Genomic DNA, 24531 nt, shown 5'->3' on the forward strand with positions numbered 1-24531 from the left:
ATCCAAAGAGCTGTCACTATCAGTGAAGCCATCATTAGGCTGAAGAAAGACAACAAACCCATCAGAGAGATAGCAAAAACATCAGGCGCGGCCAAAACAACTGTCTGGAACATTCTTAAAAAGAAGGACCGCACCGGTGAGCTCAGCAACACCAAGAGACCCGGAAGACCACGGAAAACAACTGTGGTGGATGAGCGAAGAATTCTTTCCCTGGTGAAGAAAACCCCCTTCACAACAGTTGGCCAGATCAAAAACACTCTCCAGGAGGTAGGTGTGTGTGTGTCAAAGTCAACAATCAGGAGAAGACTTCACCAGAGTGAATACAGAGGGTTCACCACAAGATGGAAACCATTGGTGAGACTCAAAAACAGGAAGGCAGATTAGAGTTTGCCAAACGACATCTAAAAAAGCCTTCACAGTTCTGGGACAACATCCTATGGACAGATGAGACCAAGACCAACTTGTACCAGAGCGATGGGAAGAGAAGAGTATGGAGAAGGAAAGGAACTGCTCATGGTCCTAAGCATACCACCTCATCAGTGAAGCATGGTGGTCGTAGTGTCATGGCGTGGGCATGTATGGCGGCCAATGGAACTGCTTCTCTTGTATTTATTGATGATGTGACTGCTGACAGAAGCAGCCGGATGAATTCTGAAGGGTTTCGGGCAATGATATCTGCTCATTGAAAGGAGCCCCTGGTTTGTCTGTGGGTGAATCACCGGCCGGACAACCACTGAAGACCAATACACGTTGATAGGTATAAAATGGTTGCTGCTTTATTTTGACATCGTAGAAAATTTATAGCTTCAAACCACAAAATTAGCATATACCTCCCCTAAGTTTAATCCAATCAGGTAACGAATTTATCAATTTCATCTTTATACAGCCAAAGTAAAAAAAAGTCATGATAATTTCCTAGAAACAAGGTACATATGTGACGCATTTATAATTCTTAGAATTTAGATATCTAACCACCATGTTTGTCAACCTTCGCTCTGTTCAAATATTTCGCGGAATCATCCTTGTTTATTTTGTACCAACATTTATCTGATAAAACATCCTTCACTTATCTAAACCAAAGATGAACGTCAATATACAAGATGCTTATATAACCAGTATTATAGCAAATGTAAAATATATGTCTAATGCACATATTAGATATAAGTGTAAAAAGGTATATATGCATATATATGTTTCTGCAGCTATGATGTCATGCATTCAGCAATTCTCTCTCCAGATACCTTCATCATAAATGTGGCATTCTTTTGCAAAGCGTGCATATCTCTTTCTAGCCATGCGGTTTTGAGCTTCAGACAGCCACTTCCTGCTAGCTTGTGTTACTAGACCTTGTTGTTATAAGAATATAAAATATTTCCTTTAAAGAGGAACTCTGTATACATTAATACAAGCACATAAGGCTGAATATATATATACCTGTATGTGTGGATACAGACATAATTTCCTTACAATCCCCTCTTTGATCATATGGAATTCCCATTCCATATGATCACTCCTTATACCACACACCATTTTCATTCTCTGAATCATCTGCTTACTAAATGGTTCAGGAAAGTTTTGATCTTTCAAGTCCTCAGTCTCTAGTTCATTGGTATACTCCCTGAACATAAATTCTTCCTCATACAAGTCCTGCATAGTCTTTGGATCCTCTGGACAAAGTGGTTTAGGATAGCCTCTTAGCCATTGCTCATATCTACTTTGCAGGCTTGGGGGTATGATCAAAGTCATTTCCTTTGAAGGCATCTTGTCCAAAAGACTCATGCTTGTCCGGGGAATTCCTTCAGGACTCCTTCCGGTGTCTTCTTGAGCCGGCTGGCGTGTATCCACTGTGGACTCTGGTCAGTAAGGACAGCCGTTCGAGCAACTCTCAGAACCTCAAATGGACCTTGATATATTGGACCAGTCTTGTGGCGGACAGCCAGTTGTTTCACCAGAACCTTGTCTCCAGGCAAGAATGGATGAGTTGGGTCTGTGGAAAGAGGAGGAAAGGTGACAGCAACCTTATCATGATTTTCCGAGAGTATACCTACCAAATGTTTCACGTACTGCTCCTGCAAGGCAAAAATGTTACTGTCAATATCTGGTTCCTCACGGGTATTAGGGGGTCTACCGAATAACACTTCATAAGGTGACAACCCTGTCTGTTTATTTGGTGTCGTTCTTATTTGGTAGAGAATGGCGGGTAGAAATTTCAGCCAATCCTTCAATGTTCCTGAAGTAGCCTTTTTTAACCTATCCTTAATGGTTCGGTTCATTCTTTCCACGACTCCTGCACTTTGTGGGTGATAGACTATATTGAGCTTCCACTGGAAACCCAGAATCTTCGTCAGTTCTTGTATTAGTTTGGACTGGAAAGCAGGTCCCTGATCTGAATGAATTACCCGAGGGAGTCCATACACTGAAATCCATTGATTTATCAATGCCCTAGCTGTCACACCAGCTGTTTCTCCTGAAGTAGGTATGGCTACACACCATCCGGAGAACCTACAGACTATTACAAGGAGATATCTTATATTCCCGGGTTGCTTTGGCATATGTGTGTAATCTATCTGCAAATCTTGCAGAGGGCCTGTAGGGGGTGGTAGATTCCCATGTCGTCCGTGTGCTTTTCCTTGAGCATTATTCTGTGCACAAGTCATGCATGAGTCGACCAGATCGTCTATCAATCTCTGCAATTGGTGTGTACAGAACAGTGACTTGTAATGTTCTGATATGTATTGTTTTCCCAAATGTCCAGGACCATGAAGATAGGATATTAGGAGCGGTGCTGATGCAGTGGGAACCCCCAATATCCGATCTTTTGTCCATATACCTGTACCTGTCATCTGCAGTCCCTGAGATTTCCAATACTTGATGTCCTCACTGGTAGACTGCTTCTGAAGTTGATATACTACTGACACCCAGTTTTCACTTTCAAAATCTGTCATGAATAATAACTTACTTTCCCTTCTCGTGTCTCTCTTGGCTGCCATTTTCGCTGCTCTGTCTGCTAAGTTGTTTCCCATAGCTTGATAATCTCCTTTTGCAGAGTGTCCTTTCACTTTTATCACACTTATAGCTTCTGGCAACTGAATTGCACGTAGCAGGTGATCTATGTATTTTTGATTCGCTATCTGCTTCCCATCTGCTGAGATATATCCCCTATTTTTCCATATTAATGCATAATCATGCACTGTTCCAAATGCATAGCTACTGTCAGTATAAATATTCACTTTGTGTCCTGCGAATATTTCACAGGCTCTTGTGAGCGCTACCAGCTCAGCTTGTTGTGCCGAAGTTGTGACAATTGGCTCAGCTTCTATCACTTGATTTGGGAGCATGACCACTGCGTAACCTGTTTGATATGTCCTGTCATCTGGTCTTGTGCATGATCCATCCACAAAAACATCTATACTGTCAGTCTGTGGCGTGTCCTTTAAATCTTTCCTAGGTGTTGTGCATGACAAGATCACTTCATCACATCTGTGTTCAGGTGTTGGGTCTACTTGTTCGTCAGAACCTTCACACTTAAGTCTCAAAAGTGTATGAAAAAATCTTATCACTGGTGAGGTGTCTGGACATGTCTTTATCACCAGGTTTGCCGTACTGAGTAATATGGTTTCATATCCGGACAGTCTCTGAGCTGTCATGTGTTGTGTGGTCATGTTTTGAAGGAGGGACAAAACTGTATGAGTGGTGAAAAGTTCCATTACATTCCCATGGACTATCTTAGTAGCATCTTTTACTGACATGGCCGCGGCTGCTAATGCTTGGAGACAGTGAGGCATTCCAAGAACTACAGGAGGTAATTTTCTCGATAGGTATGAAACTGGCCTGTTTCTTCCCCCATGTGTCTGTGTCAAAACCGCTGCATAGGTTTCTCCCGATACTACACAGTATAATTGGAATGGCTTTCCATAATCTGCCAGGGCCAAGGCTGGGGCTTGGGTCAGGGACCGAATCAATCTCTCAAAGGCTTCTACTCTGTCCTCTGTCCACTCCACTACCTTTGGTGCTTCTGTGAGTGTAGTTTTCCTTAGGATTGAATCCCAATGGGAGCAATCAGGGATCCACTGCCTACAATACACTATTGACCCTAGAAAGGACAGCATTGTAGCTTTGTCCCCTGGCCTGCTTAGGGAGGTCACTGCCTTGACTCTAGCGGGTGAGATCTTTCTCTCTCCTGCCTCTATTATGCACCCCAGATACTCTACCTGGGTACTTGCATATTGGATTTTCTTCTTCGAGGCCAGGTGTCCTTTGCTTGCCAAGTGGTCTAATAAACTCTGTGAATCTATTTCGCAGGCTTCAAACTCCGAATTGGAGAGTAAAAGGTCATCTGTGTACTGTATTAAGGTGGATCCCCTCTTTGGTTCCCAATCTTCCAATGTAGCCTTTAATACAATAGAAAAGGCTGGTGGACTATCCCCAAAACCTTGTGGGAGACGGGTCCAAGTCACCTGACCATCATCAGCCCACTGAAAAGCAAAAAGACTTTGTGCATCCCAAGCCACTGGTATGGAAAAGAACGCATTACTGAGGTCAACTACAGTGTAGTATTTGAATCCCGCAGGAATGGCCCCAAACACAGCTGTAAGGTCTGCCACCAAGGGGGGAAGTGGGATAATTGCCTTGTTTACCTTCCTTAGATCCTGTACAAATCTCCATGTGCCATTATTATTTTTTACGGGATTTATCGGTGTATTCCAGGGACTGACAATTTTCCTAAGAATTCCCATCTGCAAGTATTTTCTCAATTTGCGGCCTTATACCCTCTAACTTTTCCTCACTCAGTGGGTATTGTTTCTGAAAGGTTGGCATAACCCCCTCCTTCAAACAGGGCCGGTAGGGCTCACAGTTAATCGTTCCTACTGAGTCTTTACATTTAGCCCAGATTGGATGATTTTCCAGGGACATTGGTATGCTCAAAAAGAACCCATTCATGTCACGTCTCTTTGGGTTTGTCAGGTCACATTTCATTGAGGTCGCTGTCAGTCTTCCCTTTTTGTCAAAGACTAATGAAATCTGTAATGCTGCCATTAGATCCCTTCCTAATAGGCAAACGGGGCATTCTAGCAGGACTGCAAAAGACATGTGCGTCACTAGTTCTCCCGTAAGAGTACAAACCGGGAGCGGTGCTGTCACCTTATGTATCACTGTCGTCCCATTGATACCCATAGAACTTCCTTCGGTGCATTTGTCGTTAATGAAGTCTATTTTGTTTACGCTTGAAGTCGTTGCTCCGGTGTCAAGCAATAAATTAACTGTAATACCATCAATTTGCAGTATTACTTGTGGTAAAACTTGCCAATCAGTTGGAACAAAATGCATAATGAAGGACGGGACTCGTTCTGGGCACCCCTAATAGTGATTGTTCCCCCGATTTGGGAGCCAGTGTCTGGGTCTATGGCTGAGAGTATTATCTGAATATCCTCCATTGTTAATTGGCTCCCTGCAGTATACTTCTGCAGAAACATAGCTGCTGCTCTAGGGTCCTTTTTTGGATTGGGACACATATCCTTCAGTTCTTTCATTAATCCTAAAGGAAGAGGGATATGGACTTCAGTGTCACCTACAGTGATCATGGGGAGCTGTAGTTTTGTGCCTTTCTTATCCCCTTCCTCAGGTGTTATAGCGAGTTTGGAAAATATGTCTGTCAGGGGTTGCATTATTCCAGGTACTCTAGGGGTGGAGGTTGCCAGGGGCCTACCATGTTCTAAACTGTCTGCCCCTATCTGTGTTTCAGTTCTCCTACTGTATTCTTCCTGAGCTCTGGTTTCCCAGTCCTTTTTCACCCTCCTGTACTCTTGTCTTAGTTTTTCTATCTCGGTCAGCAGCAGGTTTTTTTTTTGTTAGTCACTGCTCTGGTTTTCCCACACTCTCCTCCCAAAATGCCCTTTAATTCATCCATCCTTTCCTCACTAGGAAGGTCAGTATCATCTGGGTTCTCGTGATTATACGCGATGGGAAGGACACCCTGAAGGGGAAGTTGTTTAATGTAGACTATGTCTATCTTTAGTTTATCCCTCAGTTGCGTCAGCTCCTGTACATAAATGTCCACACTTTTTCTATATTCCTTCCTCCTTTCCTGAGCCTCTTTGACTTGTGGAGCCACATCTTTTTGTTCCCTAAGTGCTGCTGCCACTATAACTGCAGTACTCAAAAGGGAATCTCTATCTCCCAAATCCGGGTACAGTCCGGTTCTCTTTTGGTTCTCACCAGAAAATAATAATAATTCTGGTGCGGTTGCTTGTTTTGGACAGGGGACCTTATCATAAGGGTCTTGTAGCATGTCCTCCGTAGAGACAGCTGGGAGTGTTGCCTTTCCTGGTTCTAACACCGTCACATCATATGCCGGTGGTTTATCTGGTAAGGAGGGCAGAATTTCTGACCATGGAACTTCTTCCTCTTTACTCACTGTCCCCTTATCCTGTTTTAAGTATATGTGATGGGTTGGTGGAAATCTCTTCCTATACTCTTTTAATGCTTTCTCCCATTTTTTAAAACATGTTTTCATATAATTTTCATCCCAGGCACCGGCTGGATAGTTATATTTCGGGTGAAGCCCCACCATTTTTTTAACCTCCTCCCAGTCCCCTTCATTGCGAGGACCTACATTGCTGATCTGCGTAATACACAGTTGCTGACTGCGGTCACAGATATTTACCCAAAATGGATCAGTTACACTAATCCCACAGGTGCCTGATACAAAATGTAACGGTGTGGGTCTGGTCTCTGGCTCACCATCCAGATCCTTTCCCACGCTGTTACCCATAATGCTTAATGCAATTGACAATAAACTCTATACATATATTCGAGCAGCAAACAGTGAGGTGGAAATAGCAGCGTAGAAATAGCAGCAATTGAATAGCAGCAAGTAATTGTGTTAGTACTGATCAATTAAGCCAGCACAATCAGATTTTCCACCAGTACAATATTCTTATAACACGTGTAAAATATCTAATATGGGCAACACCATTTATGGATTTAATACACTGCAGTAATCAATGTCACCTTCCAAGTTATAACCGTACAGTTATGTTCTTTAAACAATTCACTCCACAGACAATCCTAGTGAGTTAGAAACCAACATCTGCATTGAGATGTATGCGTTTCCCTCACTTTTTCCTTTACATATATTCCTGGTACCTTGTTTCCTTGTTTCACATAAATCCAGAGTTATCCTTTAACTCATTCACATATATCCGGAGTTATCCTGTAACTCAATAAACCGTCAAGTGAGACTAATTCCCACTTGAAAAATCCCTGCCAACGTCCGAAGAGACTAATTCTACATTCGGAAAATTCCCTGCCATCAATATGATTCAGCCAAATGCTTTAGAACTCTTTGGACGGCGCTTCACAGTGCAGATGGACAATGACCCAAAGCATACTGCAAGAGTAACCAAAGAGTCTAAGGGAAAGAAGTGGAATGTTCTGCAATGGCCGAGTCAATTACCGGACCTGAATCCGATTGAGCATTTCACTTGCTGAAGACAAAACTGAAGGGAAAATGCCCCAAGAACAAGCAGGAGCTGAAGACAGTGGCAGTAGAGGCCAGGCAGAGCGTCACCAGGGATGAGACCAGCGTCTGGTGATGTCTATGCGTTCCAGACTTCAGGCTGTAACTGACGGCAAAGGATTTGCAACCAAGTATTAAAAAGTGACAGTTTGATTTATGATTATGTGGTAATGTGAACAGTGATGGAAGGTGTGTTGTCCCACTTCAGGTACCTCAGATGGTGAGACAGATAAAATCCAGAGAGTGGCAGTGGTCTCAGTAAAGCATAGTTTGCTGAGACATTTCTGTATACATTTTCTGGGCTGGATTTTACTTGAACTGGTGGCTAGGCTTGGTAGAGGGAGTTCCCAATCCATACCCTTCCAGTATGGGTTTTCCTTTCTACCTGAGGTGATCGCAGGTGAGGCCTGCTGTAATCAGGCCGGCATAAAGCGCCTCAGAATAGGTCAGTCTGAGGAGGGAGAGCGAGACTGTTCTGTGAAGCAGAGGCCCCGTGTGTGGTCTCAGTCAGGACGACTGAGGGGCCACAAGGCTTTGAATAGCCTGAGGTTTGGAGGACCTAGCAACACCTAGAGAACGAGGGTTGCACGCCCAGCGTCTGGAGGACTACTGGGCCACACTCCCCCAAAAGGTACTGGAGCTGCCACAGCCTTGAGGCTGCAGTATTGATGTTGGCTGAGGAAAGCCCCATATAATGTCCATGTGTGAACTGAGCTCTATGAGTGAGGTAGGGACGTATTGTGTTTAGGTAGCGCCTAGACGGGCAGGAGTTTATTTGTGTTGTAAGTATTGGCGGTGCGGGAACCTCACCCCACCCAGTGATGTATAACTGGACTATCCTTTATAAAGAAGACTGTCAAAATAAATGCACAGTTTGGACATGAAAATCCGTTGTCTGGTGATATATCTGTGAGTGCGACCCCCTGAAAAGAGACGATCCCTTACAATTGGTGGAGGATGCGTGCAAGTTGTCCATGAGAGAAGGGCAACGGTCGGTTTGCTAGGGTCAGCAACAAGAGAAAGAGCAGGTGCTGCTGAATCCTGCTGTGCTGGAGTTTAAAGGGCCGTTTGAAAAAAAAAAAAAGAGAATTTTTTTCTTCCTTTTGCTGTGTTGCTAGAGAGGACTATCTGTTGCTATGGGGTGGATAGAGGATTTCACCAAGCAGCTGATGCGGGCCAATCTGAAGGCTAGCCAAAGGCAAATGATGTGGCAACAGGAGCAGGAAAAGCTCATGTGCGGGTTGGACAAACCAAGAGACGTCCTAACCCAAGGCGTTTCCCATGGTAACCGCTGTGCGGAGGAACTGGGCAGTGACCTCATGACTAGGAGCCAAGAACTGCAGGTTCTCGGGATGCGGTTGGAAGCAAAGGTGGTGTATGCCCGACGGGAAGAGAGTGAGATGGAGAGCAGTGCGGCTCCCAAGAGTGCAAGTGTTTTCTGCCAAGGTGTACAGAGTCCTAGAGAGGACGAGCGAAGATGCCGTAATGCTGTTGCTAAGGGCAACCAACCTCGACAGCATGCAGCTGTCCGGCAACAAAGAGAGTGCTGCTGGAGATGTCGCCAAGTGGGAAGGTGTGCACCTGGTTGTCCTATGACCAGGAATCCAAGATGGGAGGTTCCCAATATCCTGGAAAAGGATGATGTCTACTGTGGAGATGGACGTATCGAACGTGAGAGGGACGAACCCGAGGCGACAATGGGTAAGACCGTTCCTGTAATTGCTGGTGTAGCAGACCACGTGACAGTGAGCCCGGCTCTGGAGGTTGGGCATGTGACTGACCGGGGCCCTGGCACCTCAGAGACCGTGAACTGTGCTGTGAGCCGGCGGCAGTTGCTATATGCTGGGCCAGGAGGTGTTGAGACACTGGGACTAGAGACCGCGCCAAAAATGTGCAACATTGTGAATGGCAGTTCAGTCCAGGCGTTGTTGGACGCAAGGTGCCAGGTGAGCCTGGTACATGCCAGCTTGGTAGCTGGGGACTATGTGCGGAACAATCGTGCGGATAGTAAGGACTATCCACTGGCTCTCACGGAGTGTGAGACTCCAGTGGGAACTGGGACTTATACGTTTGGGGTGGCAAACAAGCTTGTGCATGATGTAGTTTTGGGCCCTGATTTCCCCTTGTTTTGGGAGTTGTGGAGTAATGGAGACACTTCTGCAGAGAGTGCAAAAACTCCTACAGAACTTGTACCTGTCCCTTTAAGGGAAAGGACCATTGAAAACAGTGATGTAGTTGAAGTGAAAAATGAAAATGTGAGGTCATGTGAAGTATATGATGTTGACATGCCTTTTCCCTTTCAGGATGTGATCAGGAGAGAAATGCCCCCTCCTGGTAAAAATATATCTGATACAAAAATGCTGGTTAATGTTGTGAGCCCAGAGGGTGTACCACACGTACCAGGGGTGGATATGCAGTACCCATGGGGTTTTATGGTTGCTGGGGAAGTGTCCGATGTGAGGACTAGCGCATCGGTGCCCCTAGAGGTCAGAACTGATAATGACACAAGTAATATAAGTGACGCATGTGCCGTGGCGAATAGCAACTCAGAGAAAGAAGCTACCCAGTCAAGGTCTTGCGAAATTAAAGTAGTTGCTAGTAGTGACCAGACAATAGTTATACCTGACGTGACGAGAGTTGAGTGGGGAGACGTCAGCCTAGTGACTGAGACCTATAACCAGACAGTGGTAGATGACCAGACGTGTCAGTACAGCTGCAATCAGAAAGAGATGAGTGAGCTGAAGGATCTACTGCCTGATATCCAGGTGAAGAGTAAAGGCTCCAAAGAAGCACAGAAAACTGCGGTAGACATGGACAATGTGCTTAAAGAGACTCTGGGTAGAACCCCCACAGGGTGTCCAAAAGAGAATGGTGGTACTCCTACATCTGCTGCTGCAGCAGAGCAAAGCGAGGAGCAGCTGGAACAGGAGGCCAAAGAGCCGGGCGCTTCCATCACGTTTGTGCGCAAAACCAAGAACAAACTTCAGCGAGAATTGGATGATCTGATGGTGGACCTGGACCACCAGGGGCAAATTATGTCTCATATAGAGAAGTACGGCTCGGCCCTATATGACGAAAAACATGACCGAGCTGAGGCTGATGCTCGGGAGAAGGAGACCAAGACCCTCTCCTTGGTTAGAGACCTTGAAGAAACGCTTGAGGAGCGAGGTGAATGTGAGAGGCTGAACAAGCAACCCAGAGTAGAGATGGAGGATCTCATGAGCTCAAACGATGACGTCGGGAAGAACGTCAATGAGTTGGAGAAGATGGAAGAAGTTTCTTCTGAACAAGTTGATAAATCCAAACCGGAGATAAACCCTGTGGGGAGTAAAGAAAAAAGAGAAGTGTTTTCTGTTGGTAGAAGAGAGAAACAAAGCAAGTGTGACCAGGTGACACCAGAGCGGCTAAAGGGTGGTATAAAACTGACCAGCCGGACCTCCAACAAAAGGAGGAAGCTGGAGCTCCTCATGGAAAACATGGCTGTAAAGATTGCAGAAGTTAGAGGTCGTGGACCTAAGAAGAAATCTGGAAAAGGAGCAAGCCAGAAAGCTAAGAAAAAGTTCTCCAACAAAGAGGAGAAGGAGGAGTCCCTTAGACACTGTCTGTTAGGTAGAAAGTCAGTGTTTATGAAAAACCAAGCTCTGCTAGCCTGGGGGTGGCAGAATAGAGAGAAATATGTGACACTGACCACATCTTCCAGAGGGCATGGTACGGTGTGGGAAAACCCCAGACCTCCGGTCTGAAGAAGGGGGGGGGGGGGATATGTGGTAATGTGAACAGTGCTGGAAGGTGTGTTGTCCCACTTCAGGTATCTCAGATGGTGAGACAGATAAAATCCAGAGAGTGGCAGTGGTCTCAGTAAAGCATAGTTTGCTGAGACATTTCTGTATACATTTTCTGGGCTGGATTTTACTTGGACTGGTGGCTAGGCTTGGTGGAGGGAGTTCCCAGTCCACACCCTTCCAGTATGGGTTTTCCTTTCTACCTGAGGTGATCGCAGGTGAGGCCTGCTGTAATCAGGCTGGGATAAAGTGCCTCAGAGGAGGTCAGTCTGAGGAGGGAGAGCGAGACTGTTCTGTGAAGCAGAGGCTCTGTGTGTGGTCTCCGTCAGGAGGACTGAGGGGCCACAAGGCTTTGAATAGCCTGAGGTTTGGAGGACCTAGCGACACCTAGAGAACGAGGGTTGCACGCCCAGCGTCTGGAGGACTACTGGGCCGCACTCCCCCAAAAGGTACTTTAGTTGCCACAGCCTTGAGGCTGCAGTATTGATGTTGGCTGAGGAAAGCCCCATATAATGTCCATGTGTCAACTGAGCTCTATGAGTGAGGTAGGGACGTATTGTGTTTAGGTAGCGCCTAGACGGGCAGGAGTTTATTTGTGTTTTAAGTGTTGGCGGTGCAGGAACCTCACCCCACCCAGTGATGTATAACTGGACTATCCTCTATAAGAAGACTGTCAAAATATTATTATTCTGTCCCATTACTTTTGGTCCCTTAACATATGCAAACTGCTGTAATTCCTGCACCGTTCACCTGATCTGGATGTAAATACCTCAGATTACAGCTGACAGTCTGCAGGTAAAGCCCACCTTGTCCGCTTCATCTCACATCCATTGTTGTGGTGTATAGAGCCAAACATGTTAGAATTGTGTCCATGTCCCAATATTTATGGACCTGACTGTATACATATAGCCACCACTAGAGGGAGCTGTATACAGGCATCCTCTAGTAGAGCCCTTATATATCTGTATGTAGTAATCTCCTGAGCTCCCTCTAGCGGTGGCTGTATATATCTGTATGTAGTAATCTCCTGAGCTCCCCCTAGTGGTGGCTGTATATATCTGTATGTAGTAATCTCCTGAGCTCCCTCTAGTGGTGGCTGTATATATCTGTATGCAGTAATCTCCTGAGCTCCCTCTAGTGGTGGCTGTATATATCTGTATGTACTAATCTCCGGAGCTCCCTCTAGTGGTGGCTGTATATATCTGTATGTAGTAATCTCCTGAGCTCCCTCTAGCGGTGGCTGTATATATCTGTATGTAGTAATCTCCTGAGCTCCCTCTAGTGGTGGCTGTATATATCTGTATGTAGTAATCTCCTGAGCTCCTCCAATGGTGGCTGTATATATCTGTATGTAGTAATCTCCTGAGCTCCCTCTAGCGGTGGCTGTATATATCTGTATGCAGTAATCTCCTGAACTCCCTCTAGTGGTGGCTGTATATTTCTGTATATAGTAATCTCCTGAGCTCCCTCTAGCGGTGGCTGTATATATCTGTATGTAGTAATCTCCTGAGCTCCCTCTAGTGGTGGCTGTATATATCTGTATGCAGTAATCTCCTGAACTCCCTCTAGTGGTGGCTGTATATATCTGTATGTAGTAATCTCCTGAGCTCCCTCTAGTGGTGGCTGTATATATCTGTATGTAGTAATCTCCTGAGCTCCCTCTAGTGGTGGCTGTATATATCTGTATGTAGTAATCTCCTGAACTCCCTCTAGTGGTAGCTGTATATATCTGTATGTAGTAATCTCCTGAGCTCCCTCTAGTGGTGGCTGTATACATCTGTATGTAGTAATCTCCTGAGCTCCCTCTAGTGGTGGCTGTACATATCTGTATGCAGTAATCTCTTGAGCTCCCTCTAGTGGTGGCTGCATATATCTGTATGCAGTAATCTCCTGAGCTCCCTCTAGTGGTGGCTGTACATATCTGTATGCAGTAATCTCCTGAGCTCCCTCTAGTGGTGGCTATATACATCTGTATGTAGTAATCTCCTGAGCTCCCTCTAGTGGTGGCTGTATATATCAGTATGCAGTAATCTCCTGAGCTCCCTCTAGTGGTGGCTGTATATATCTGTATGCAGTAATCTCTTGAGCTCCCTCTAGTGGTGGCTGTATATATCTGTATGCAGTAATCTCCTGAGCTCCCTCTAGTGGTGGCTGTATATATCTGTATGCAGTAATCTCCTGAGCTCCCACTAGTGGTGGCTGTATATATCTGTATGCAGTAATCTCCTGAGCTCCCTCTAGTGGTGGCTGTATATATCTGTATGTAGTCATCTCCTGAGCTCCCTCTAGTGGTGGCTGTATATATCTGTATAAAGTAATCTCCGGATCTCCCTCTAGTGGTGGCTGTATATATCTGTATGTAGTAATCTCCTGAGCTCCCTCTAGTGGTGGCTGTATATATCTGTATGTAGTAATCTCCTGAGCTCCCTTTAGTGGTGGCTGTATATATCTGTATGTAGTAATCTCCTGAGCTCCCCCTAGTGGTGGCTGTATATATCTGTATGTAGTAATCTCCTGAGCTCCCTCTAGTGGTGGCTGTATATATCTGTATGTAGTAATCTCCTGAGCTCCCCCTAGTGGTGGCTGTATATATCTGTATGTAGTAATCTCCTGAGCTCCCTCTAGTGGTGGCTGTATATATCTGTATGCAGTAATCTCCTGAGCTCCCTCTAGTGGTGGCTGTATATATCTGTATGCAGTAATCTCCTGAGCTCCCTCTAGTGGTGTCTGTATATACCTGTATGTAGTAATCTCCTGAGCTCCCTCTAGTGGTGGCTGTATATATCTGTATGTAGTAATCTCCTAAGCTCCCCCTAGTGGTGGCTGTATATATCTGTATGTAGTAATCTCCTGAGCTCCCTCTAGTGGTGGCTGTATATATCTGTATGTAGTAATCTCCTGAGCTCCCTCTAGTGGTGGCTGTATATATCTGTATGTAGTAATCTCCTGAGCTCCCTCTAGTGGTGGCTGTATATATCTGTATGTAGTAATCTCCTGAGCTCCCTCTAGTGGTGGCTGTATATCTGTATGTAGTAATCTCCTGAGCTCCCTCTAGTGGTGGCTGTATATATCTGTATGTAGTAATCTCCTGAGCTCCCTTAGTGGTGGCTGTATATATCTGTATGTAGTAATCTCCTGAGCTCCCCCTAGTGGTGGCTGTATATATCTGTATGTAGTAATCTCCTGAGCTCCCTCTAGTGGTGGCTGTATATATCTGTATGTAGTAATCTCCTGAGCTCCCCCTAGTGGTGGCTGTATATATCTGTATGTAGTAATCTCCTGAGCTCCCTCTAGTGGTGGCTGTATATATCTGTATGCAGTAATCTCCTGAGCTCCCTCTAGTGGTGGCTGTATATATCTGTATGCAGTAATCTCCTGAGCTCCCTCTAGTGGTGTCTGTATATACCTGTATGTAGTAATCTCCTGAGCTCCCTCTAGTGGTGGCTGTATATATCTGTATGTAGTAATCTCCTGAGCTCCCTCTAGTGGTGGCTGTATATATCTGTATGTAGTAATCTCCTGAGCTCCCTCTAGTGGTGGCTGTATATATCTGTATGTAGTAATCTCCTGAGCTCCCCCTAGTGGTGGCTGTATATATCTGTATGTAGTAATCTCCTGAGCTCCCTCTAGTGGTGGCTCCAGTGTGTACATTATGCTCCTTAGTACTCCCTGGTTGATTCTGTTACAGACAGAATGTTTTAGCTTTTTCGTTTGCAGGAGTTTTTCAGTTTTTTGTGAACTGAAGGGGTGCTCCCATGATTCATGTAAGCAATCGAAGTCAGACATCATATAGAACATGACAATAAGGGACATTTATCACTACTGGCATATCCGTACTCCAGTCTTGATCCCCTGGTGGCCTAAGAGGCGCTAATTTATTAAGATGTAGGTGGCTGCTGTGCGCCAGGTACTGAAGTCGCCCTGTCGCTGGCTTAGACTTCAGCTATAACTTCTGCCACTTTCTGGTGAAAGTTATAGTAAATGCGGCAGACTCTCTGAAGCCCCGCCCCCTCCCGCTAAGCCCTGCCCCTAATAATGTTGTAAAGGCTTTAATAAATGTCCCTAGATCTCATTCTAACAAAGCTAGGACCAGCCTTGCACCTCACATGGATCCAGAAATCTCCCCATTCATTCTTCCAACTGCTCTGCTAGATTTATTTCAAGCTGGCACCTCAGGGGTGTGTCCTTTTAGGGGTGTGTCCTTTTAGGGGTGTGTCCTGTCAGCTGCAGTTGAAGAATGGAACTGAGAATGTTTTACTCATCAGTGAGGTGGACAGAGAATTAAGGGAGGGGACCAGCAGTAGGTGGCGCTATACAGATGATTTGATGCAGAATGGACGGGTTATTATACAGCGAAAAACAAACGGTGATGAAATCTGGAATTGACTGCATCTCCCATAGTGCACTGCTCCACAGGTAACGGGAGGCAGCTTTGGCTGTTGTCAGTGTATAGATAGGATGTGAATGGTGACGCAGCTCTGGAGGTGACTGGAGCATAGGACACATTGTGCCTCCGGATCAGTCCGTAGACGCGGTAGATTTACACCGGGAGTCCATATTGTATATGAAGAGCTTTTCTCTCTCCCTCCTGAGTACAGCAGAGCCGGGAGACCGGCCGGCCACCGACTACTGCCTGAGCTCATTCCGTCCCACAAGTGGTTGTCGAGATTTACATCAGCTGTGACCATCCCTGCTCCAGCGACATCATCAGCGACTGGTTGCTGGATAGGAGTAGTAGTCTCATCAGATGTTTGGATGTACCTTCTTTATCTGGATAAGACTAATACTCTCAACATTGACTGCCGTTTGTACAGAATGTATTATCCTTGGTGGTGAATGATGAGGAGGATCTGAAGACGGGGATCCTGCTGCCTGTGCCCCACTGCCCGCTCTACATGGACACCATCACCCTGACTGGTGCAGTCATGGTCCCCTATTACCTGGATGAGGGGCGCAGCTGGGCCGTCAGTGTCACCAGTATTCGGGAGTCCCTTTCTGCAGCCAGGAGGCGCTGTAACCCCAAAGCGCTCTGCGTCATAAACCCGGGGAACCCCACAGGTACTGAACCCTAACAGAGATGATGATTGAGATGGACGGTGTGTCCTTCAGATACAGAACCCAGGAAGTGTGGAGCCACCAATAATAACCAGTGCCGGCAATAACACGTGGCCTGGTGACTAGAGCCTATAATAACACGTGGCCTGGTGACTAGTGCCTATAATAACATGTGGCCTGGTGACTAGAGCCTATAATAACACGTGGCATAGTGACTAGAGCCTATAATAACACGTGGCATAGCGACTAGTGCCTATAATAACACGTGGCAGGGTGACTAGAGCCTATAATAACATGTGGCATGGTGACAAGTGCCTATAATAACACGTGGCCTGGTGACTAGTGCCTATAATAACATGTGGCCTGGTGACTAGAGCCTATAATAACACGTGGCATAGTGACTAGAGCCTATAATAACACGTGGCATAGCGACTAGTGCCTATAATAACACGTGGCAGGGTGACTAGAGCCTATAATAACATGTGGCATGGTGACAAGTGCCTATAATAACACGTGGCAGGGTGACTAGAGCCTATAATAACATGTGGCATGGTGACAAGTACCTATAATAACCCGTGGCATGGTTACTGTTGCCTATACTAACACAGGGAAGGGTGACTAGTGCTTATAACAACACGTGGCATGGTGACTATTGTCTACAATACACGCGGCATAGTGACTAGTGCCTGTAATACACGTGGAATGGTGACTAGTGACTATAATACACGTGGCATGGTGACTAGAGCCTATAATACACGTGGCATGGTGACTAGTGCCTATAATACACGTGGCATGGTGACTAGTGCCTACAATACACGTGGCATGGTGACTAGTGACTATAATACACGTGGCATGGTGACTAGAGCCTATAATACACGTGGCATGGTGACTAGTGCCTACAATACACGTGGCATGGTGACTAGTGCCCTTCACAGTCCCCCCAGCTCTGTGCAGGGACCCACAGTCGGGCAGATCTGATGTTTTTGGCTCATACATTATAATAGTCCTGAGATCTTATTACATGATGTCTTATTGAAGGAATTATGTGACCTCCAGGACACGTCCTGACGATGGAGAAGATCACCGAGCTCGTTCAGCTGGCGGCCGAGGAGAACCTCCTGATCCTCGCTGACGAGGTGAAGCCAAACCACGGCCCAGACCAGCGGGCAATGAAAGGGCAGAGTTTATGCCGATTCTCTATAAATAAGCTGTTCAGGGTGCAGCTCATCCTGGTACAAGTAGAGGGCAGTACACAGCATACAGGAGAGTAACAGAGTAACAGGAGCCAGCATCACCCATACAGGAGAGTAACAGGAGCCAGCATCACCCGGGATACAAGGGTGCAGCTCATCCTGGTACAAGTAGAGGGCAGTACACAGCATACAGGAGAGTAACAGAGTAACAGGAGCCAGCATCACCCATACAGGAGAGTAACAGGAGCCAGCATCACCCGGGATACAAGGGTGCAGCTCATCCAGGTACAAGTAGAGGGCAGTACACAGCATACAGGAGAGTAACAGAGTAACAGGAGCCAGCATCACCCATACAGGAGAGTAACAGGAGCCAGCATCACCCGGGATACAAGGGTGCAGCTCATCCTGGTACAAGTAGAGGGCAGTACACAGCATACAGGAGAGTAACAGAGTAACAGGAGCCAGCATCACCCATACAGGAGAGTAACAGGAGCCAGCATCACCCTGGCTACAAGGGTGCAGCTCATCCTGGTACAAGTAGAGGGCAGTACACAGCATACAGGAGAGTAACAGAGTAACAGGAGCCAGCATCACCCGAGATACAGGGGTGCAGCTCATCCTGGTACATGTAGAGGGCAGTACACAGCATACAGGAGAGTAACAGAGTAACAGGAGCCAGCATCACCCGGGATACAAGGGTGCAGCTCATCCTGGTACATGTAGAGGGCAGTACACAGCATACAGGAGAGTAACAGGAGCCAGCATCACCCGGGATACAAGGGTGCAGCTCATCCTGATACATGTAGAGGGCAGTACACAGTATACAGGAGAGTAACAGAGTAACAGGAGCCAGCATCACCCGGGATACAAGGGTGCAGCTCATCCTGGTACAAGTAGAGGGCAGTACACAGCATACAGGAGAGTAACAGAGTAACAGGAGCCAGCATCACCCGGGATACAAGGGTGCAGCTCATCCTGGTACACGTAGAGGGCAGTACAGAGCATACAGGAGAGTAACAGGAGCCAGCATCACCCGGGATACAAGGGTGCAGCTCATCCTGATACATGTGGAGGGCAGTACACAGTATACAGGAGAGTAACAGAGTAACAGGAGCCAGCATCACCCGGGATACAAGGGTGCAGCTCATCCTAGTACAAGTAGAGGGCAGTACACAGCATACAGGAGAGTAACAGAGTAACAGGAGCCAGCATCACCCGGGATACAAGGGTGCAGCTCATCCTGGTACATGTAGAGGGCAGTACAGAGCATACAGGAGAGTAACAGGAGCCAGCATCACCCGGGATATAGTGGTGCAGCTCATCCTGATACATGTAGAGGGCAGTACACAGCATACAGGAGAGTAACAGGAGCCAGCGTCACCCATACAGGAGAGTAACAGGAGCCAGCATCACCCGGGATACAAGGGTGCAGCTCATCCTGATACATGTAGAGGGCAGTACACAGCATACAGGAGAGTAACAGAGTAACAGGAGCCAGAATCACCCGGGATACAGGGGTGCAGCTCATCCTGGTACATGTAGAGGGCAGTACACAGCATACAGGAGAGTAACAGGAGCCAGCATCACCCGGGATACAAGGGTGCAGCTCATCCTGATACATGTAGAGGGCAGTACACAGTATACAGGAGAGTAACAGAGTAACAGGAGCCAGCATCACCCGGGATACAAGGGTGCAGCTCATCCTGATACATGTAGAGGGCAGTACACAGCATACAGGAGAGTAACAGGAGCCAGCATCACACATACAGGAGAGTAACAGGAGCCACTATCAGTCGGGGTGTATTATATCTGTGATCTTTTAAGTCTCCATTATGTTTCTGAGGGATTTTAACCCCATCACTGCTCTAGACCTCCAATGCTGTAAGCAGCAGAGAGAAGTTCCAGCGCGACTGCAGATTGCGGATGAGGCCCAGCGCGAGCTCCGTCCTGTGCTGCTCCCTTTATCTACATTTGACATCATATTAAAAAACAACAGCTATAAATCCCAGAAAAGTGCGAAATACGAGGCACAAAATACACAAACCGCTACCTGTCTAGGACGAGGTGACATCCTGCGATCACTTCCCGCATCCCAGATCGGACCCGCCATCATCATCATCGGCCGTTTTGCATAATGTGAAAACTAATAAAAGGCAAACGAAAGAGAAGATAAAAGATAAAGAGAAACCTTCCAGCGAACCCGCCGCGGCCGCCGCTCGCTCAGACCCGCGATACTATAGGATCACTGCTCTTTCAGCTTGGGCGCACAAGGCTTTCTGTCCGGTATTCAGTCTGCAGATCCGATACGCCGCCCGCTGCACGATCTGATCCCGTCGCCCTCTGGGCCGGACCGCTGCCTTCCCAATCGCAAACGTACAGAAGCGATTTAAACTGCGATATGTTCTGTAATTTGATCTTCCCGTCGCTGAGGGATCGGAAATATAACGGATATCTTCCCGCAACCGTGGTTTGACTTCTCTGCTAGCGCTCCCCACGTACCTCAGATCGCAGACTGTGCCGGTAATGACGGAATGACGCCCACCGCGTTACCGCTAATGTAACTTTGTATCGGAACATCTCACTGTGTGTCGAATTGTGAACATTTCTTGCAGGTCCGGCAGATCTGCGGGTTTCACTGTCGCACTTTTCCGGCATTGAGTTCCGTCTTAGGCGCTCAGTTTTATCCTAATGGATTCTGAATGGAGAGCGATCCGATCAGGACGAATCGGGACGCCTCCAGCTCAGTCACTGTACGGTTTTTGGACGGAGAAAATACCGCAGCATGCTCCGATATTTTCTCCACCCAACATTCTGGAGCACTTGCTGGATCCGGAAATCTCTATACAAACAGATACCAGGATGCGGATCCGTCTCTGCGGTTGTCATCTGGAAAAACAGATCCGGTATTTATATTTTTTCCATTTTTAAAGGTCTGGGGCCGGATCCGTCTAAAAATGGTATCTGTTTGTATAGAGCTTGCCGGATCCAGCAAGTGCTCCAGAATGTTGGGTGGAGAAAATATCGGAGCATGCTGCGGTATTTTCTCCGTCCAAAAACCGTATAAATGGATGTAAATACCTCAGATTACAGCTGACAGTCTGCAGGTAAGGCCTCATGCACATGACAGTTGTTTTTTGCATCCGCAAAAAAAAACTGATGCGGCATCCGTTTTTTGGGGAGGATCCGTTTTTCCCACAGATCTCTTGTAATAAATGCCTATCCTTGTCCACAAATGTGAAAAAAGTAGGACATGCACAATTTTTTTTGCTGAAGGGAAACACAAACAACGGACGTGGAACACAAACGGATGAACTATCAGCATTTTTTTCCTGACCCATTGAAAAGAATGGATCCCCATCCTATCCGCAAAAAAAAAAAAAACGGAACGGAGGCGTGTAGCACATCTTGTCCGTCTCATCTCCCATCCAGTGTGCTGTATAGAGCCAGGAATGTTACATTGTGTCCGTGTCCCAGTATTTATGGACCTGACTGTAGGTGTTTTTGTATTTTGTACCTCATATTTCGCATTTTTGGGGATTAATGGCTGTTTTTTAATATGATGTCAAATGTAGCTGTGGCTTTGCCTCGTCCTCGGGGTGTGGTTCCCGTCCCCCTCCTTTTCAGGGGCGATGGATCTATGTAAACCCGAGGGTCAGGCAGGGCACACAGTTACGACTAAGAACGGTATAGTTTGAAACGCGTCAATGTGCGCGGCGGGGGGGCGATGGTGTCCACATTTGTTACTGAAAATAAAGACCCAGCAGCAGACTCCTCCGTAGAGCTGGACCTTTTTGCTGCTATATGGTGAGAACGTACCGGGTTCGCTCCGTGCGCGGAGGATACAGGACGCGCGGCGAGCTGGGCATTGTGTTTATTATCTGTTCACCCTTCAGGCCCTATGTGTTTCCATCAGCATCATGGCATTTACTATTTAACCTCTTCCAAGCCACGGTCGTCCTGAGGATCGCGATAAACGCCTGTAGCTGGGAAACATCCCAGTCTAGATCAGTAGGGATGGTGGCGGCCAGTAGGGCCCGCGAACACGGTATGGAGAAAGTAAGGCTTCTTTCACACTCATCCGTTTTCTATTGTGTCAGTGAAAACTTATCCGTCCCCTTGACTTACATTGTGCGTCAGGACGGATCCGTTTGGCTCAGTTTCGTCAGGCAGACAGCAAAACGCTGCAGGCGGCCTCCAGAGCGGAACGGAGACGGAACGGAGGCAAACTGACGCATTCTGAGCGGATCCGCATCCATTCAGAAATCATTAGGGAAAAACTGATCCGTTTGGACGGCTGAGCCCCGGATCTCAGAAACGGAAACCAAAACGCCAGTGTGAAAGTAGCCTAATATGTGGGTATTACGTAGCAGCATTATGTACCTACTATGTGGCAGTATTATGTGAACACTGTATGGGGTTGCAGTGGTGTATGGTTGCTATTTGGCGGTATTATTTGGGGACTGTATGATGCACGTGCTCTCAGGAGTCAGGATGTTTTTTATCTGTACAGTTTTTCATTCATCTTCTGGGCGTCTCCCGCAGGTTTATCAGGAGACTGTCTTTGGTCCAGGAGTTTCTTTCCATTCTTTTAAGAAAGTTCTCTATCAAATGGGACCTGAGTATTCAGAGCGAGTGCAGCTGATATCAGTCTACTCCATGTCCAAGGGCATCGCCGGAGAGTGAGAAAGAAATGTGCTCTCTATCCGCTCTATCCATCCGCTCTCTCCCCTCTCCATCCGCTCTCTCTATCCGCTCTCTCTATCCGCTCTCTATCCCCTCTCTCTATCCGCTCTCTCTATCCGCTCTCTCTATCCGCTCTCTCCTCTCTCTCTATCTGCTCTCTCCTCTCTCTCTCTATCCGCTCTCTCCCCTCTCTCTATCCGCTCTCTCCTCTCTCTCTATCCGCTCTCTCCTCTCTCTCTATCCGCTCTCTCCTCTCTCTCCATCCGCTCTCTCCTCTCTCTCCATCCGCTCTCTATCCGCTCTCTCCTCTCTCTCTCTATCCGCTCTCTCCTCTCTCTATCCGCTCTCTCTCTATCCGCTCTCTCCTCTCTCTATCCGCTCTCTCCTCTCTCTATCCGCTCTCTCCTCTCTCTCTATCCGCTCTCTCTATCCGCTCTCTCCTCTCTCTCTATCCGCTCTCTCCTCTCTCTCTATCCGCTCTCTCCTCTCTCTCTCTATCCGCTCTCTCCTCTCTATCCGCTCTCTCTCTATCCGCTCTCTCCTCTCTCTATCCGCTCTCTCCTCTCTCTCTATCCGCTCTCTCTATCCGCTCTCTCCTCTCTCTCTATCCGCTCTCTCCTCTCTCTCTATCCGCTCTCTCCCCTCTCTCTATCCGCTCTCTCCCCTCTCTCTATCCGCTCTCTCCATGTCACAGATGAGGTATAGGAGGAAACACCAAACTGACAACCAGGAGGGAAAGGGAAAGCCACTAGGCCTCAAAGCTAGGGACAGTCCTAGTAACCCTACTCCTGGCCCTGACTCCTAACCGTATGGGCACCCTTGAAGGTAGAAATGCCCATACCCTGGAACCTGGGACCCTGGAGACCCTAGAGATCCCTAAGAATATTGTCAGGGCTGAGGCAACCCGTTCCCTCCCCGAAGAAGGAACAGGCGTCTCCCTGAGGCCTTGTAACAACAAGCAAGGAAGAGAAAAAACAAACGCGACACTTAACTTCTGTAGTGATGGACGAGCAGGAACACCAGAGACGACCTCACACCAGCTCTGCCAAACCCAAATGAAGCTATGTACCGCACAGTCAGAAGGATGGGGCAACACTAAATAGGGTAGAGTAATGAGTACTAAGCTACACCTGAAACAGGGGATGAGGTCACAAACACTGAATAAAGAGTAATCAAGGAGGCTGATTCCTCGACGCTCCGCCAGTCTCCTTGATCTCCTGACATCTGTCACAGAAGGGACCGTGACACTCCATCTCGCTATTGCTTCTCTTTCTGCTCTCTTAATTTCTCTATCCCCTCTCTCAATCTCCCTATCTATCTCTATTCCCTCTCTCTCTCCCCAGTCCCTCCATCCCCCCTCTCTCTCCTCTCTCCCTCCATCACTCTCTCCCTTCATCTATCACCTCTCTCACTCCCCCTCTCTCCAATTCTCTATTTCCGCTCTTTATTCCCATCTCTGTACCCCGTCTCTCCCTCCTATCTCTTTCCGTCTCTCTATCCCCTCTCTCTCTGCCCTTTCCATCTCTCTACCCCCCTCTCCCTCCATCTCTCTACCCCCCTCTCCCTCCATCTCTCTACCCCCCTCTCCCTCCATCTCTCTATCCCCTCTATATCCCCCCTCTCTCTCATCTGTTCCTTTCTCCCTTCATCTATCCTCTCTCTCCCTTCATCTCTCTCTCTGCCCTTTCCATCTCTCTATCCGCTCTCTCTCTCCATCTCTATCTCCTCTCCATTTCTCTCTCTCTATTCATCTCTCTATCCCCCTCTCTCTCTCCATTTCTCTATCCTCTCTCTCTTTATCCCCTCTCTCTCTCTCTCTCTCTCTATTTCTCTATCCCCCCTCTCTCTCTCTCCATCTCTCTATCCCTCTCTCTCTCCATCTCTATCTCCTCTCCATTTCTCTATCCCCTCTCTCCCTTCATCTCTCTCTCCCCATTCATCTCTCTATCCCCTCTCTCTCTCTCTCCATTTCTCTATCCTCTCTCTCTCTCTATCCCCTCTATCCTCTCTCTCTCTCTCTCTCCATTTCTCTATCCTCTCTCTCCTCTCTCTCTCTATCCCCTCTCTCTCTCTCCATTTCTCTATCCTCTCTCTCTCTCTCTCTCTCCATTTCTCTATCCCCCCCTCTCTCTCTCTCCCTCTATCCCCTCTCTCTCTCTCCATTTCTCTATCCTCTCTCTCGCTCTCTCTCTCTCTCTCCATTTCTCTATCTCTCTCTCTCCATTTCTCTATCCTTCTCCTCTCTCTCTCTCTCCATTTCTCTATCTCCCTCTTCTCTCTCTCTCTCTCTCTCTCCATT

At 47.1% G+C, this 24531-nt stretch overlaps 1 protein-coding gene across 1 annotated transcript in view; it reads left to right on the plus strand.

Annotated features, from left to right (window-relative positions):
- The window catches only part of LOC122937768 (alanine aminotransferase 2-like), a 91747-nt gene that overhangs the window by 63977 nt on the left and 3239 nt on the right, over positions 1-24531 (plus strand). The window contains exons 6-8 of the mRNA XM_044292803.1: positions 16116-16359; positions 17413-17492; positions 22092-22228. Coding sequence (XP_044148738.1) covers positions 16116-16359; positions 17413-17492; positions 22092-22228 — 461 coding nt within the window. The remainder of the gene's footprint in view (positions 1-16115; positions 16360-17412; positions 17493-22091; positions 22229-24531) is intronic.

The sequence above is a fragment of the Bufo gargarizans genome, chromosome 5 (genome assembly GCF_014858855.1).
Source record: "Bufo gargarizans isolate SCDJY-AF-19 chromosome 5, ASM1485885v1, whole genome shotgun sequence".
NCBI classification, from domain to species: Eukaryota; Metazoa; Chordata; class Amphibia; order Anura; family Bufonidae; genus Bufo; species Bufo gargarizans.